Source organism: Erpetoichthys calabaricus, chromosome 1 (genome assembly GCF_900747795.2).
Source record: "Erpetoichthys calabaricus chromosome 1, fErpCal1.3, whole genome shotgun sequence".
Lineage (NCBI taxonomy): Eukaryota > Metazoa > Chordata > Cladistia > Polypteriformes > Polypteridae > Erpetoichthys > Erpetoichthys calabaricus.
Window position 1 is genome coordinate 53,439,137 of NC_041394.2, and position 17,538 is coordinate 53,456,674.

Below are 17,538 nucleotides of genomic sequence, written 5' to 3' on the forward strand. Positions count from 1 at the left end.
ATGAACAAAAAAAAAAGAACAGCATAACTTGCATGAAAAACATCATTAAATCACAAGAATGATGCAATATGTTGTGTGTGAGAATTTCTAACCTTGGTCATTTTTGTCTGCTGAGCCTGTCCATCCAGTAGGATTTCAGTAGTCTGTGCATGGCCTTCACGAGCAGCAATGTGCAGCGGTGTGTGTCCAGCAGTGGTGGCTGAATTAGGGTTGGCTTTATTTTCCAGTAACAGCTTTACCATTTCATGGTGCCCCATCCGTGCAGCACAGTGCATTGGCGTCTGGTCATCCTGTGAGTATAGCAACACGGTGATTTAAATTAGCCTCAAAATTTGATCATTCTGACTAGAAATGTAGGTTATTAATAATAATTTGTGTTTAATTGGTTAGTTCTAATTATGTACAGTATATGAAATTTGCTGCTGGGAGAAGGCAGTCTAGTGGCAAAAGATAAGGAGAGCGACCAGAGACAATTTATACTTACGGTAAGTAGGTAAGCTGTCCCCACTAATATTCTGAGTATCTAGCACCTGTAAAGTAGGCCATGGGGGCTCATTGATGTTTGTTTATTTGTTATTCTATGTGACTCTGTTAACCACCCCTTATATTTTGTTTAACCAAATTATGTATTGAATGCTTAAACACACACATGCTTACAAACTGGGCTTTTCCATTTCTCTAAGGCTAGACACTTGTCTCTTGTTATTACATGATTAACGATTCTCAGCTTCACTTCAATGAAATATTTTTCCCTCTAATTAAATTTCCAGGTTTAGACTACGTCAAACCTCAGAGGCCACTTTCTCACTAACTTGGCACAGTATTTTTTGAACAAAGCCTTTCTCCCTTGATTTTATAAGGTTACAGAAGATGACGCTCATCAGCTAAAGGGCAATCATATGTCTTCCACATCTGTTTGTTCAATAGGTGCCATGAGGGTACAGAAGTGATTCCTGCATAATGGATATAAGGACATACGATTCAAAAGACCTTAGATGGTATAGCAAATACACATTATGAGTGTTTTGTTTTGTGGGAGGTAAAGTGACTTCTGATGGAAACTCAGTAGCAGAAAACACACAATTTGAGTTTGGAATTTTTAAACTATGAAAGCTACCAATGAGTCACCATTCTTCTTTAAGCACAGGATCAGAGAGTGTGCTTCACTTGACAGCAAAGACATCTTACAAGAAAATATAATTTCAAGATAATTTGTTTAAGTAAGAAGATATCAAATAATAAAGGCAAAGCTGGACTTATTTCATCATCATCTTGCTAAATAGGCCCAATATCCAGATCACCACCTTATCTTCACATCACACTGGCCATCTATAAACCTCCTGTTATTGAATATTTAAAAATCTAACCTGAAGCTGAGAGCAACTGTATGAATTATATACAGTACATATGGAAAATTGTAGTGCAGCAAATTTCAGTTGTAAGTACTTTTATATCGACCATAAACTACTGATATGTGTTTTTTCAAGCAGCCCAAAATAACTTCAGCTACCTTTTTTAAACTCACCTACAAATTAAAAATGATATAAACATCATCACAAGTACAAGAAGTGAACAGCTTAATGTTGAGACGGTCAGTGGGCTGACTACATGGCATTGCCTACTTTGCTTTAGAGAAGGTCACCTTGAGCCATCGCTTGGTGACCACAGATGATATTTACTGGACAACAGCTTTTATGGAATTCCAACAGGACAGAACCATGTAAATTTTCAGTCAGGCAGTGAGAATATCCTAGTTTAAAATGAAAAAGAGCATTATTTTATGGTAGTCTCCATAAAATATGTGACATTGCACTTGTGTTCTATGTCTTAATTCGACAATGCTCATTTCTGTTTTGCTGCCATTGGGAAAAGGAAAGTAAGCGAACATAAAGATAAATTACCATCATCTGTTCACACATAGGAGTGGAAATATGCCATGGATTGTTACATTACATAAAATGATAGCTTGTAAGTAATCAGCAAATGTTGTGATACCTGAAGGTAGGAAATTTTTGTATCAAATTTCAAGGTTTAATTAACCTTCATTTCTGCAGAAACGCCCTAAGTTGTTAACCCATTACTTGTTCTCTGAAAAGGGCTTTTATACATTAATTAATAATTTTTGGTAACCTAAATGTTTGCTTTTTTAGTATTTGGTAGTTAACCACTTACCTTTGTACCATTTAAGTTATTCACCAGATTTTAACAGGTTAAATTTCAATAAAAGACTTAAAAGATAGATAGATAGATAGATAGATAGATAGATAGATAGATAGATAGATAGATAGATAGATAGATAGAGGTGTTATAAAACTTTTGACTCGTAATGTATATACATGCAATCCATATCCGTTTCCTTATGTTATATACTGTAGGTAATGCAAATAAAGCATTAGTGTGCTTAAATGAGTAAGGGCTTACAAACTCTTACTATATGTAAAAGTAACAACAACAGTTTAACATAACAATCTATGCATATGAAAACAATTAAATGGAAAGGGAACAGTACATATTTTTAGAATTTTTTCTTTGACACTAAGGCCATTGACTGAATGTGGCCCTTCTTTGCCACATTAGAAGATATTTTTCAAACATGGTTTTAATTTTATAACTTTCACCTAGTTTTGGGGGTATTTTCTGAAAGTGAAAGTATGCCCATACTAATTGAAAAAATCATTAGGAACAGCTGTAGACCTGCAAGAAATTAACCAATCAATCAATCAATCAGCTGATCATTGCATAAAATCCTGCAGATACAGGTCAGAAGCTTTAGTTAATATTCACATCATACACCAGAATGGGGAAAAATGTAATGTCACTGATTTTGAACATGGCATGATTATTGGTACCAAATGGGCTGGTCTAAATGTTTCTGTATCTCCTAGGATTTACACACACCAGTACTCTTTACAGTTTACTCAAAATGGAGCAAAAAACAAAAAACATCAAGTTACTGGCAGTTCTATGGATGGGAATGCCTTGTTGATGAGAGGGGTCAGAAGAGAATGGCCAGACTGATTTAAGCTGATAGAAAAACTATGGTGATTCAGATTGTGGTGTAACATTATGGGGAATGTTTTTTTTTTTTTTTAATTTGGCACACTTTGGGCCTGTTAATACCAATCAATCATCACTTGAATGCCATAGCATGTTCCAGTATTGTTGCTGACCTTGTGTATCTCTTCATGGTCACCCTCTACCTGTCTTCCATAATGCACCATGTCACAAAGCAGAATTTGTCCTAAACTGCTTTAATGAACATGACAATGAGTTTAATGTCCTTCAATGACCATCCCAATCACCATATCTGAATCCAGTGGAAGAACTTTGGGGAGCGGAAGTATGTGATGTAATTCAAGGAATTCAAGGAATGTTTGTGTAATTTTATGGAATCCATGGCATAAAGAACTGAGGCTGTTTTTAGAGCAATTGAGAGCAATACAAAGCCCCACCTTTATTAGTATAATGTTCTTAATAATTTATTCAGTGAATGTATAACCTCCCTGTAGCTCAGCAAACCCCACTTTAAAAATTTCTTTTTCATTGTGGACAGTATCACATATCACTATTCATGAATGCTGAAAATCATATAATTTGTGAAAAAAAAACCAATCTAAGATTGCACAAATGGATCATATTATGAGAATATTAATGGTAGCAGATATTTATTTTATAACCAATATTTATGGCTGATGTAAGTCCTACTTAAGCCTATGTGTCTTCTTGGTGCTATATACACAAATGAAGGAAAATACACTGGATCAGTGTCATATATCCTATAATACCGTAACCGGGCCGAATGAAGATGGTGGTGTTAAAGTATACTAATCATGTGTGTCCTGTTACCTCTAATCTTTCCTATTGCTTAGAAGCTGAAAATAATGTTAAAGAAATAAACTTTTATTAAATTCAATTCATATTAAGCAATCTTCTACGTATGAGCCCAAGTCATTGAGCAAGGACTATAAATGAAACAAAGAAATGCAACATAAACACGAAACTTAATGTTGAGAGATACAACAGAAAGACATCATGCAATAAAAATACACACACACAAACATATATACTGTATACAGTATATGTGTATATATATATATATATATATATATATATATATATATATATATATATATATATATATATATATATATATTTGAGGAATTAATGGTTGTTTGCTTAGAAGACATCTAACACTTCAAGACATGAACCACAGACTTCAGTACTAGCTAATCATATTAGCACAATGTATAGGACCCACCTGTCCATTACACATCTTATTAGGAATAATAAGTTATAAATATTAAAACAAATAATAATTTTTATAATTTAAACTGCAAACCTCATGATAGCAGCAGACATTAATGAAGCGATTAACAAAATACAGGTTAAATCTAATTATAACGAATACTGAAGTAATGAAATTTTCAGAATAATAAATACTTTTTGTGGGCCCAGACTGATGTTCATAGAACATCACATTAAACGAATCTCGTTTAAACGAAATGTAAATATCAGTATAACGAGCCACAGAAGATGGCCACAGAAGATAATAATGAAATGCAAAAAATACTTAATGCCGCTCCTACACTTTCTGCGTCTAGTCTCAGGAACCCTGAAACAGGTTGTCTCAAAGAAACAGACAGTCTGTTGCAAAATTTCCGGTCTCGGGCAGCCTCGCCGAGTTTCATAGACCTTCTCAAAGGTTTTTTTGCGATGAATAAAAAAAGTTGAGAAACGGTCTCAGTTTACGCTGAAAGAAAAATTAACAGTCTTGGAAAAAGTAGATTCTGGAATGAAGAAAATGACATGGTGAAAGCATTTTGAAATCACGCCTCATCTTCATCTAACATCTTGTGTTCATTCTGAATTTTCATACCTGTATTTCTATAAAAAAAAAGTTGCATCTAACAACTCATTTTCATTCTGTGTTCATATCTGTATTTTTAATTTAAAAAGTTACATCTAATGTCTCGTTTTCATTCTGTATTTTCATACCTGTATTTCTATATAAAAAAAAAGTTACATCTAAGGTCTCATTTTCAAATAAAATATTTTTTGTCGTTTATGAAGTGCCATTTTTTTGTACAGGTATTGTCAAGCTTGGGTCACATAGTTGCATCAGAGACATGAAGATGAGTCCAGGTTTTCAAAGCAAATACAGGTACTTTATTACTGTATAGAGGAGGCAGGTACAGTCTCATGACTTCATTCAGAATAGGAGCTGTTAGGAGCCATGGCACAGGCAATCATCCTGTTTAAGCTCCCACCTTCAGTTTAGAAGAACACCAGCAGTTCGGAATCACTGCTGTGGCAAACATGGTATGGAGATGACAGATTAGGAGAGTGTGAAGAAGAGTAGATCAAAGTCCAGTGTTAAATGTTAAACATTGTGCCACAAGCACGGTACTCTGTAAGCCTGATGCTGCACAGGACAACCAATTCCTTTGCCCTTGGTTTACTGTTTACCAGACGGAGGACAGCAGCTATGGAGCTGTCCTTGCGCTGCTACCGTTAGACATGGCGAATCGCCGGTGGCCCCAGTCACAATACTATACATATTTTCCCCATATTCGTTATAACAAAATTTCTGTTGTAACAAAATATTTTTATGGTCCGGTGAGTTTCGGTATAATGGGAGTCCACCTGTATTAGGGTTCTGCTATAAGTACTAAGCAGACTTCATTACTTATAAATCTGGATAGTATAAAGCAAGTGGTAGAGTCAGTGACCTTAAAAACAGGGTGATTTTTGAGATAAGTTTAGTAGCTTCATTCAATAAGAAACAGTGTCAGAAGTGAAGTCCTTAAACTTTTGTCACAGGGTTTAGTGATTTTTAGGATGGGCCATATTTATGTGTATGATTGAAAAGGCGTTATTGTCAGGAAACTTCCAATGTTAATATCAAGTAACATAATGAAACATGAACATTAAGAACCTTAAATGTCTTTTCATCCCCTTTTCTCCATGGTGTGGTCCACCAATGTGCCATCCAGATCGATACACACCTGAAGACAAAGAGCAACGTTGTCACAGGCGGCTTGGCACATTTGTACTGGTATCCTCTGAAATTCTTCTGTGATAGCTGCACATAGCTCAGCCACATTATGGTTGCGGTGTTGATACACCTTGTCTTTTAGGGGTTGCCCGGTCCAACATATTGTTACTCCCATTCTCAGGCTACACAGTGATACCATTTTCTATACTTTTCGCGCAGTAGTTTAAATGCTACAACTTGTGAAACGTCATATACATAAATATGGGCCACCCTATATAATAGGAAAATGGGGGCTATTTTACTGTGCTGGAAAAAGAGAAAATTAATTTGTACATTTATTTCAAGTAGAGCTGCCTAGTACAGTATTTTATTTGTAGATATTAAAGCTGTTGTGCTTGTATCTTTCAGTTAATTGAAAATGCTGCCATAATAATAATTTACCAGGACTAGAAGTACAACCACATAACTGCTGTTCTTAAGTTTCTACATTCCCTCCTAGTTAAGTTCATAGCTGATTTCAAACTCTTCATTTCAACATATCAGTTTTAAGCACTCTATTCTCCTTTATTTTTTCAGATCTTATTAATAAATACTTATCAGAGCATACATTGCAATCACATAATGCCTTCTAAAATTTCAAATGATAAATAGAATTATTGAAGGATGTCACACCTTTAGTTACAGGGTGCCCAAAGTGTGGACTGATCTGCAGACTCACTTAAGGAATTCTCGCCTCAGCTTCTGCATTGAAATCCTGACTACTCAATTACAGTATATTTTGTTATAGCTGCTCACTAGGCTGTTTATATTGCAGTTCTGTTACTTTTTTTCCAAATAAAATAATAGTTTGGTCAATTTTCAGATTATGAAATATTACTGACTTGTTACTATTAACTTTCTCTAATTGGTTTCCTGAGAATGTGTTATTGCTACGTTGTGTAGCTACTGCTTCTGACTATGGAATAAATCATCAGACTAATGGGAAGCTAAGGCATTTAATAGTTATTGACTTAATACCATTCCATCCTATTTCCTGCTTATGAAAGAGGAGATTGTGCAGGAGATTGAAAGGAAGGCAGACAAAGGTCACCATAACTGTGACTTTGTGCATAATGGCCAACCAGGTAATCTCCTTAAGTATATTTTCTCCTGGTATGTAATTAACTGCATATTTTATTTTCGTTTACTCCATTGTCAACCGGCCATAAGTCAGTTGTTATGTTAACAGGAATTTACTTGTATTAAACCACTGAGGAAAACTTCTGCTTCTATGTTCTTTGGTATGTGTTTTTATGGATGCAAATATATAAGAAAATGTAATTACTTTTTTGTTGAAGAAAGACTCACTGATCTTGACTTTGCCAATGATGCTGTGACCTTGGTGTCAATTCAGGCTCTGTTTGGGGCACTCGAGAGACTGAGCGAAGAGTCTTGAGTGTCTGGGCAGGCGAGTGTCCTGGATAAAAGCCAAGATCCAAGCCTTTAATGACCTCTTGGGCACAGCCATCAGCAGTGTGTTTGTTTGCGGAGAGAGTGTCGACCTTGTCGAGGGGTTTATTTATCTTGGCAGTGACATTCATGTCTCTGGTAACTCTTCCTATGAAGTCAGTAGACAGAGTGGGAGAGGTCCAAGTCTTTGGAGTCCTGGTGCTTCCTGTCTTGCTATATGGTTGCGAGACATGGACGCTATCCAGTGACCTGAGACAAAGACTGGACTCCTTCGGTACTGTGTCACTCCGGAAAATCCTTGGGTACCGTTGGTTTGACTTTGTGTCGAATGAGCGGTTGCTCATGGGAGTCCCGAATGAGGCACATTACCTGCATTGTAAGGGAGCATCAGTTACAGTACTACGGCCATGTGGCGTGTTTCCCCGAGGGTGATCCAGCTCGTAAGATCCTCATTGTTGGTTACCCGAGTAGCTGGACCAGACCAAGGGGTCACCCACGTAACACCTGGCTGCATCAGATTGAGGGTCATTTCCAAAGGGTGAGACTAGACCGCGTGAGTGCCTGGGGGGTTGCCAACTGGGATCCCAAGTTGTTTCGTTGTGTAGTGGGCGCGGCAATGAACTGTACCAGTGCCTGCTCCCCAACTTGACTTGACTTGTATAAGATTAGCTTTGTTGTGTCTGGTTGTTCAATGTTTGCTCCTTGTTTACTTTATGTGGAGCCGGGGCGGACATAGTCACTTGACAATGCAGCTGGGGGACCACTTCCATAGGTCCTTAAGAGGAAGCTGCAGATGAAACAGCAGCTTTGGCACTGAGATTTCTCCTGTCTTGTGGGTTACATTTTTCAGTTCGATTTTTTACATTTCCTGATTTACACTGAGAACATCAGTGGAAATTATGGGAAGTACATTTAAGGAAGCACGTCTTTATAAAAAGAGTTGTGCAACTCTGGAACACTCTATAGAGACATGTAGTTGAAGCAGAAACCTCGATAACCTTTAAGAAGAGTCTGAATGAGATATTGGGACAGTTAAGCTGTTAGCTAAAAAGAGAGACTTGATGGAATAAATGGTCTCCTCTTGTTTGTCAGATTTTTATGTTTCTTATGTCTCCAGTTGCTCCTGTTATTTCAGTTTAGCCAACTAAACCAGTTTGTGCTACTGTACGTAAGAAGCTGTCAGTCTCAAGTGTCTGTTACTTTTTCTTTTAACTTTCACAAACAGTACCTACTTCTGCCTGTTTAATTAAGCCACCAACCAACAATAAAATTCTGCAACAAAAGTCTGAGATATCCTACAGTATAATGCACTGCTTTCATGTTAACTTATTTATCTTACTCAACAACCTTCCTTGCATTATGTGATGCCTTGTATTATCTAAAATGAGAATAAATAAAATTTCCAATGCTTCTTAAGAATTTCGCAAAAATGTTGATCTAAAATAAGTCTGCCCAGCCCCTGATTATCTTGTGTTTGTTTTCATTTTTCTTTTTGATGTCCTAATTTACATGAGTAACTATCTGATATTGGGCTCTTTGTTCATATACTGTACTTCTCTGAACTTTGGGATGGGGTGCTGAGTATGTTTTCATTATTTTACTAATGTTTTCACTTTTTTACTAATTATATTAAACTTTCTTTTACTTATTGCATCGTTAACTACAACATAAAATATAACTTACTATAAAAAAGAGAAAATTACAGACACAACTTTCTTAAGGTCTTTAATATTGCTTAATGTATACTTAACTAAGTTCATTTGGTGAAAGTATCACAAAAGGAGCATCATTTATTTATTAATTTTTATTACTAAATTGGACAGCAGAATTGGGCATAAGGCTCCTGAGGTGTTGTAAAAGCCAGGTTGAGTTTTTAATCTTGTGCATTTATTTTGACATTATGGCAAATGGTGAGACCAAGAATAATGAACATCTGCATCAAGCTGACAATCCCACACACTAAACCCTTGTTTCTTCATAATTTGTTGCTATTCGATTACTCACCTTGGCCTTTGCATCTGCCTGCGCTTTATTTTGCAGTAAGAACTTAGCCACCTCAGTGTGTCCAGCACGGGCTGCCATGTGCAGTGGTGTTTCCACTTTCTATAGTTCAAGAATGAAAAAAGTCACACAGATCAATGAGCATTTAAAATGTACTTGTATCCAGTATACGAAGAAAATATTTGAGCTAAAATACTAAATTTCTCCCCTAAGGGAATAGTAACATGACTCTGTCCTTTCAAGGGTTCCCAAAGAAAATAACTCAAACTAAGAAAGTATCTAGAGGATTGTTTAAATCAGCAAGAGGCTGCCCAGAGAGAGAATAAATTTTGAAAGAGAGCTCAATAAATAAAAACAGTAACACATGAGGACAGTAGTGTCAGGAACCTGACACAATGCCCTTCTCCTGCTATTAACTGAGAACATTTCAAGGTCTTAAATGACAATGAAGTAAAGTACATGGAAATACCAGACTAGTCTCTCACTTATGCAGCACGGCTTTTATACCCACAACCCTATCCACCTATCATAATTTGTACCCTTATTTTCTTCCCTCAGAGTAATCCTCATATTCACAACACTGTTTTGCAAACTGATACATGTCAGGTAGGCATGCAATCTCTCCCATTTATACTGTACCTTTCTTCAATTCAATTTTATTCTCTTTATACTATTTTGTCTAATGCATATACATAGGTATTGGTCATATGAAACAAAAAATGTTTAGGATTGGCATACACTGACCTGGTATACAGATCTCTCCTGCATATACAGTATCTCACAAAAGTGCGTACACCCCTCACATTTTTGTAAATATTTTATTATATCTTTTCGTGGGACAACATGAAGATATGACACTTTGATACTATGTAAAGTAGTTCGTGTACAGCTTGTACAACAGTGTAAATTTGCTGTCCCCTCAAAATAACTCAACACACATCCATTAATGTGTAAAACGCTGGCAACAAAAGTGAGTACACCCCTAAGTGACAAATGTCCAAATTGTGCCCAATTAGCCATTTTCCCTCCTCGGTGTCATGTGACTCATTAGTGTTACAAGGTCTCAGGTGTGAATGGGGAGCAGGTGTGTTAAATTTGTTGTTATCGCTCTCACACTCTCTCATACTGGTCACTGGGAGTTTAACATGGCACCTCATGGCAAAGAACTCTCTGAGGATCTGAAAAAAAGAATTGTTGCTCTACATAAAGATGGCCTAGGCTATAAGAAGATTGCCAACACCCTGAAACTGAGCTGCAGCATGGTGGCCAAGACCATACAGCGGTTTAACAGGACAGGTTCCACTCAGAACAGGCCTCGGCATGGTCGACCAAAAAAGTTGAGTGCAAGTGCTCAGCGTCATATCCAGAGGTTGTCTTTTGAAAATAGACGTATGAGTGCTGCCAGCTTTGCTGCAGAGGTTGAAGGGGTGGGGGGTCAGCGTGTCAGTGCTCAGACCATACGCTGCACACTGTATCAAATTGGACTGCATGGCTGTCGCCCCAGAAGGATGCCTCTTCTAAAGATGATGCACAAGAAAGCCTGCAAACAGTTTGCTGAAGACAAGCAGACTAAGGACATGGATTACTGGAACCATGTCCTGTGGTCTGATGAGACCAAGATAAACTTATTTGGTTCAGATGGCGTCAAGCATGTGTGGTGGCAACCAGGTGAGTAGTACAAAGACAAGTGTGTCTTGCCTACAGTCAAGCATGGTGGTGGGAGTGTCATGGTTTAGGGTTGCATGAGTGCTGCCGGCACTGGGGACCTACAGTTCATTGAGGGAACCATGAATGCCAACATGTACTGTGACATACTGAAGCAGAGCATGATCCCCTCCCTTCGGTAACTGGGATGCAGGGCAGTATTCCAACATGATAACGACCCCAAACACACCTCCAAGACGACCACTGCCTTGCTAAAGAAACTGAGGGTAAAGGTGCTGGACTGGCCAAGCATGTCTCCAGACCTAAACCCTATTGAGCATCTGTGGGGCATCCTCAAATGGAAGGTGGAGGAGCGCAAGGTCTCTAACATCCATCAGCTCCGTGATGTCGTGATGGAGGAGTGGAAGAGGATTCCAGTGGCAACCTGTGAAGCTCTAGTGAACTCCATGCCCAAGAGAGTTAAGGCAGTGCTGGAAAATAATGGTGGCCACACAAAATATTGACACTTTGGGCACAATTTGGACATTTTTCATGTAGGGGTGTACTCACTTTTGTTTCCAGCGGTTTAGACATTAATGGCTATGTGTTGAGTTATTTTGAGGTGACAGCAAATTTACACTGTTATACAAGCTGTACACTGACTACTTTACATTGTATCAAAGTGTCATATTTTCAGCGTTGTCCCATGAAAAGATATAATAAAATATTAACAAAAATGTGAGGGGTGTACGCACTTTGTGAGATACTGTATGACCTCGTTTACCTTCAGCAATACAACTTCACTGTATTCTTGTTTACACCTAAATCTCTCCTGCATATAACAGGCTTATAAAAACAGTTGCACATTATTTCAAATTTAAGTTCAAGTTTATTCTCATGCTCACATAATATAATAAAAATCTTACTTGGAGTTAATGGAGTGACTTTAAAACAGGAGCAGCAGCCATATGATTTTTTCACCCTAATTATGTAACAGTATGGAAAACATCTTCACTTACCACATTGGAAACATTAGGAGAGGCTCCTCTCTGCAGCAGAATTTTGGCTATGTTAAGGTTTCCCATAAAGGATGCTACATGCAGCGGTGTCAAACCTGACTGTGAAAACACATGAAAAGATGGGGTGAATAGTTAATTTTTTTAGATTTGTCATATGTGTTTTATAGTCAGGCATGAAAGTTTGTGAAACCATTGTAGTTTTAGATTTTTTTTTCAACCACAAAACAGATATTTGATCACAATTTGTATCTTCCTAATTGAGAAGATAACTAGCCAGAATTTTTTGAGTATTTTGAAAAAAAAAACATCATGCAGCAAAAGAATATACATGGAAATTATGCAAGGGCAAAAATAACTGAAACCTTAGTGAGGAAACATAGTTTCTACTGCTCTTTAGATTGCAAATACACAGACCGCATAGATCAGCAAAATCCTTGTTTTAATGTTAAAAAGGTCTGAATATAGAGCACCTCTTAACTAAAATAGCTCTGGTCTCTTTCCATGTGCTCAGGCCAGTTGTTGACAGGCTAATAAATGTCTTGCCACCCTCGTGTCACCAGAAAGAAAGGGCCCCAGAAGCCCCACGTGTGAGTTATCCTGAATATCTCTATAAAGTGTTGTGCAATGTAAATTTTACTCCCATTTCTTCTCTTCGCCTTCCATGTCACAAAATGAAGTTTTTTTAGCAGAAGAGGTTCCTAGCGAATTTATTTACATGATTCTCAAAACCTTTTTGATGGATTACTAATGCGCACTAATGATTAAGACATCCAGTCGGTTGCTTTTGAAAAAGTGACAAATTGCCACCAAACAATAATGATATTTTTTTACGTGTTGCCTTTCCCATGCTCAATACACATAACATTAAGATTTTTTAAATTAACAAAAGGATTTATGCACATGATTTCAGCCCTGCTCCATCACTGATTTTATAAATAACAAATTTTTAAATGTGTTGATGGCAATAAGAAGCAACAGGAATAAAAAAAAAACATGCTTCTTGTACAGTTACTGCCACTTCAGAACAAAGTGCTATGCTGTATCACAATCAGCAATGCAAAAATGAACTGTTACTGAAAAGTTTAACTTCAAATTATTTAATACTGTCGGTTACCATATATACTCGAGTATAAGCCGACCCGAATATAAGCAGAGGTACCTAATTTTACCTACAAAAACTGGAAAAACAGGAAAAACTTATTGACTCAAGTATAAGCCTAGGGTGGGAAATGCAACAGCTACTGGTAAGTTTCAATAATCAAAATAAATACCAATAAAAGTACTGTACATTAATTGAGGCATCAGTAGGTCAAATGTTTTTAAATATTTATTTCAAAGAAAAACAGTAAACTAGCTCTGCAAGTGGAGAAGAGGGTCAACAAAAACAATATGGTATCTCTCTTTCTCGCGTGTGTGTGTGTCTCTCTCTTGCGAGCGCACTTGTGTCTGTCTCTCTCGTGCGCACATGTGTCTGTCTGTCTCACACACAAGAGAGAGAGACACATGCGCACGAGAGAGAGAGACACACGTGCGCACGAGACAGACAGACACACGTGCGCACGTGTGTCTCTCTCTCTCTCGTGCGCATGTGTCTCTCTCTCTTGTGTGCGTGTGTCTCTCTCTCTCGCTCGTTCGCTTGATTGCTGCACAGGGATTGCACAGGGAGAGACTGAACACGTGCGGAAATCATCGGCGCGCACAAACCGAAAGGGAAACTGGCTTGTTCGTATACTGAGTGCGTGGTCGTTTGGTTAACTTTTTGGTCATAACCTGATTTGTACATGTTCAGAGACGTTCGTGAACCGAGGTTCCACTGACTGTACACTCCAGCTTTCTGTCAGGTTGGCGGGGGCAGCGGGACCTGACTCGAATATAAGCCGAGGGTGACATTTTCAGCACATTTTGGGTGCTGAAAAACTCCACTTATATTCGAGTATATACGGTAACTTGTAAAATTATAGAATACTTGTTTTTACCTTTGTCTTCTCTTCAAGAGATATGAGTTGCCTGCCTTCTTCATCTTTCAGTTGGTATAATGAATTCCTTTGAAACATTATTAGCATTAAAATTATATTTATGATGTCTATGAATAAATAACATCTGAATTTAAGATGGATTTTTAGAAATACATGTGAAATGAGTCAGAGTGGATCCATTGTAACCCTGAGGTCTAAAACAAAAAGCTTAACAATTTGGCATTGTTTCAAACTCGACTGCTCACACAGAGAGATATGTTAATAAGTCCATTATTAATCAAATATAAAGTTTTTTACTTTAAATTTAGACTTACTGTTAAATATTGTATTGATATTTTATTGAACAGTGTTTTGCTTGTCATCTTGTTGAGAGATATTTAAATTGTGTTTGTTTTCAAATTCTGCATATCAAATTTTTCATTAAATATTCAAATACAGCACATATTCATATGTCTGAGTTACTTGGGCAAAATTATTTGTTAGATCAATTGAGAAAATAATGGATAGATTAATCATTTACAAAAAAAAATCATTTGTGGCAGCCTTAATCTGAACAAACCTGAAAGGTATTGAAAGTCTGTTTTCTGCACTGATTAGTCTAAATGTAACTATTTTAGAAAAGCAGGAGACCCTGTTTTTAGCAAACAGCCAACACTGCCTACCACCAGCACCACCCTGTCATTACTGTCACGCATGATGGCGGGACTGTTCTTGTATATGGCTCATTTTCTAGCTCTGAGCCTGGGCAATTTGACATGATTAAGTAAATCTGGATTCTGAGAAAAAACTTTTGGAACAAAATACGTGTCTGAGGATTATTGCAGCAATGAAAACAGGACCAGGAGAGTGTCAAAAGACAGAGACGAAGTCAAAACAATGATGTGATATTAAAAAATGGAAACAGAAACCAAGCAGCAAGTTAGGATCAAAACAAACTTAAAACCAGAAGCACAAACCTAGCACTATGGCCCACGCACATGAAATCGAAACTAACTAAAGAGAAATGTTTCCTCCAATGTGAATCCACCAAGGGATGATGCCTACTGAGGCTGCTGTATATAAATACTGCGAAATGGTCTCGTGGCCAGTTCTTGTAAATGAGGGGTTTCCATTTAAGTAAATTATTTTTTACACAAAAATAACCTGATTATTTGTAAATGTGACAGTCAAATAATCTATGAGTTCAAATTCCTTTTTATGTATGAGAAGTCTTTAGGTTATTTATTTATTTATTTTTTATTTATTATTGTTAATGACCATCTAGAAGGGTTCACACACTTTCAAGTATGACTGAATGAACATTAAATTACTGAAAGAAGTAATGAAATATAAATTTCTGATTCACTGAACTGCACTGAACTGAGTAAAGCGAAAGCAACTGAAATCTGAAAGATTCACATTTCCACAGAGTAAAGCACTGGCACTTGGGCATGTAACAGTCTACCTTTAAAGAGGTAAAGCTACAGACCACTGACATCTAAGATAATGGGAATAAACTTGTAGGAATCTTTTTACATTCAACATTATCGGGTAAAGCAACGATAAAAAAAGATTTGACTTTATGGAAATGATTCTGTACCCTGTTTATATCTAACGGGCTGGGGTAAAGCTGCAGGCCTGTAAAATTTGGCAGAATCCCATTAAATAGATATAAATCTCTCCATACTCTAAACTGTAACAGGATAACAGCCCTAGGTGGTAACTGTGAAGCTGATACATCCAAACTTATTTGTCACATAGGCTTTCATTCAGAAATATCAGAATTAGACAATATTAAAATAAAGGTACAATTCTGCAATGACAATCTTAAATGGCAACATTAATTTTGTAAAGTTGCTACTGACAGATTTAAAGATACCTCTGTTACAGCCTCAAGTGATGCAGAGTGTTTCAGCAGCAGCTCCATAACTCGAATATGGTTCTTTTTGCAGGCAATGTGTAGCGGAGTGAATCCATTCTGAGAAAGAAGTAGAGAAAAGAAGCAATCAGAACAGATGCCGATAGATTATCCTATTTAAATATTACTCAAGCTATTTTGATCCCTAATCAAAAGTAAATATCTACAGAATATATATCAGGCAGTACAATATAGTTTGTTCACATCCTTATTGTACATACATCATTTGGAAATGCAATCTTCAATTAGCAAAATTAACTAACCAGTGCACGGGCATTGGGCTTGGCACCCTTGTCCAAAAGAACTTTAGCCATTCTGTGATGCCCACAGTGTGCTGCCACATGTAGTGGAGTCAGATGATCCAAAGTGATATCGTCAATATCAGCATTATACTGAAGGAGCTGCCGCACACAATCAAGATGATCTCCTTGTGCTGCCATGTGTATTGGAGAAAGCCCATTCTTGAGGAGAAAAATGAAAAAGTTATTTCATTCAACAGCTTTTCTTACTTTCATCCAAAATGTCCAACCTACTGTAAACATTATGGACAAGAAAGGCCCCCCTTTACACATGCATGATGCCCTCAAGTCTCTATGAGGCACCATTATGTCAATAGCATTTTATGGCTTATTTTCAAGCAAAGAATTCTTAAATGCCAACCTTGGTTTTGGCCTGGATTGGTGCACCATGGTCCAAAAGGATCTCAATGATTCTGACATGCCCATTCCGTGCCGCACAGTGTAAAGGTGTCAATTCATCCTGAACACCAAGAAAATTAACATTACAGCCTTTGGCTTTAACAGAATGTATGATTTCACTAGTGACAGATTAATGAAATAGGAGAGGCAAGCAGCCAAATAAGAGTCACCTTGGTCTTGGCGTCAATCTGAGCACCTCTGTCCAGCAGGAGTCTCACCATGATTATATTCCCTCTACGTGATGCAATATGAAGAGGCGTGATTCCATTCTGTAATGTAAATCATGAAAAAACTAATAAACTGTTTCTACTTCTAAAGGTACCAAAGCAGCAAAACCCAGAAAGACTGGTTCAAAACACTGAGACTGTTAAATGGGATAATCTGGTATTGCTTTATTGCAGATTGTTGTGTGCTGGTGTATGTTATATTATTTTTCTATACTCTATTTGACTCATGGTATAACTGTATTTTCCATTTTTTATTTATTTTAGTTTTTGGCAGTCTTAGACTCCAGTGACCCAAATTCAAATCTTGGTCCATTTACTATGTGCTTTTTGCATGTACTGTAGTTGTTGTTGTTCTCCCTTTGCACATATTTACTTTGTCAAGGTATTTTCTCATCTCAAAAATATGCAGGATGGGATAACTGACCTGCAGTCCTAAACTGTTCCAGGGTGAAGGAGGTTGTCCTGCAGTGGGCTTGTGTGCTGGTTTGGGGAGGTTTCTGATGTGTGCCTGATGCTATTAGAATAGGCTGTACCCCTTTCTGATTTCAAATTAGCACAAGAAGAAAATGGATGGATGAACAGAGTTTAGCACAACAGACTTACATTACAAATGACATGGATAAAACCCGTTG

General features: G+C 37.3%; 1 protein-coding gene across 1 annotated transcript in view; it reads right to left on the reverse strand.

Annotated features, from left to right (window-relative positions):
- Positions 1 to 17,538, reverse strand: part of ank1a (ankyrin 1, erythrocytic a) — a 638,168-nt gene that overhangs the window by 143,682 nt on the left and 476,948 nt on the right. The window contains 7 exon segments of the mRNA XM_051928287.1: positions 93 to 290; positions 9,449 to 9,547; positions 12,109 to 12,207; positions 15,943 to 16,041; positions 16,245 to 16,442; positions 16,642 to 16,740; positions 16,850 to 16,948. Of these exon segments, the coding sequence (XP_051784247.1) occupies positions 93 to 290; positions 9,449 to 9,547; positions 12,109 to 12,207; positions 15,943 to 16,041; positions 16,245 to 16,442; positions 16,642 to 16,740; positions 16,850 to 16,948 (891 nt within the window).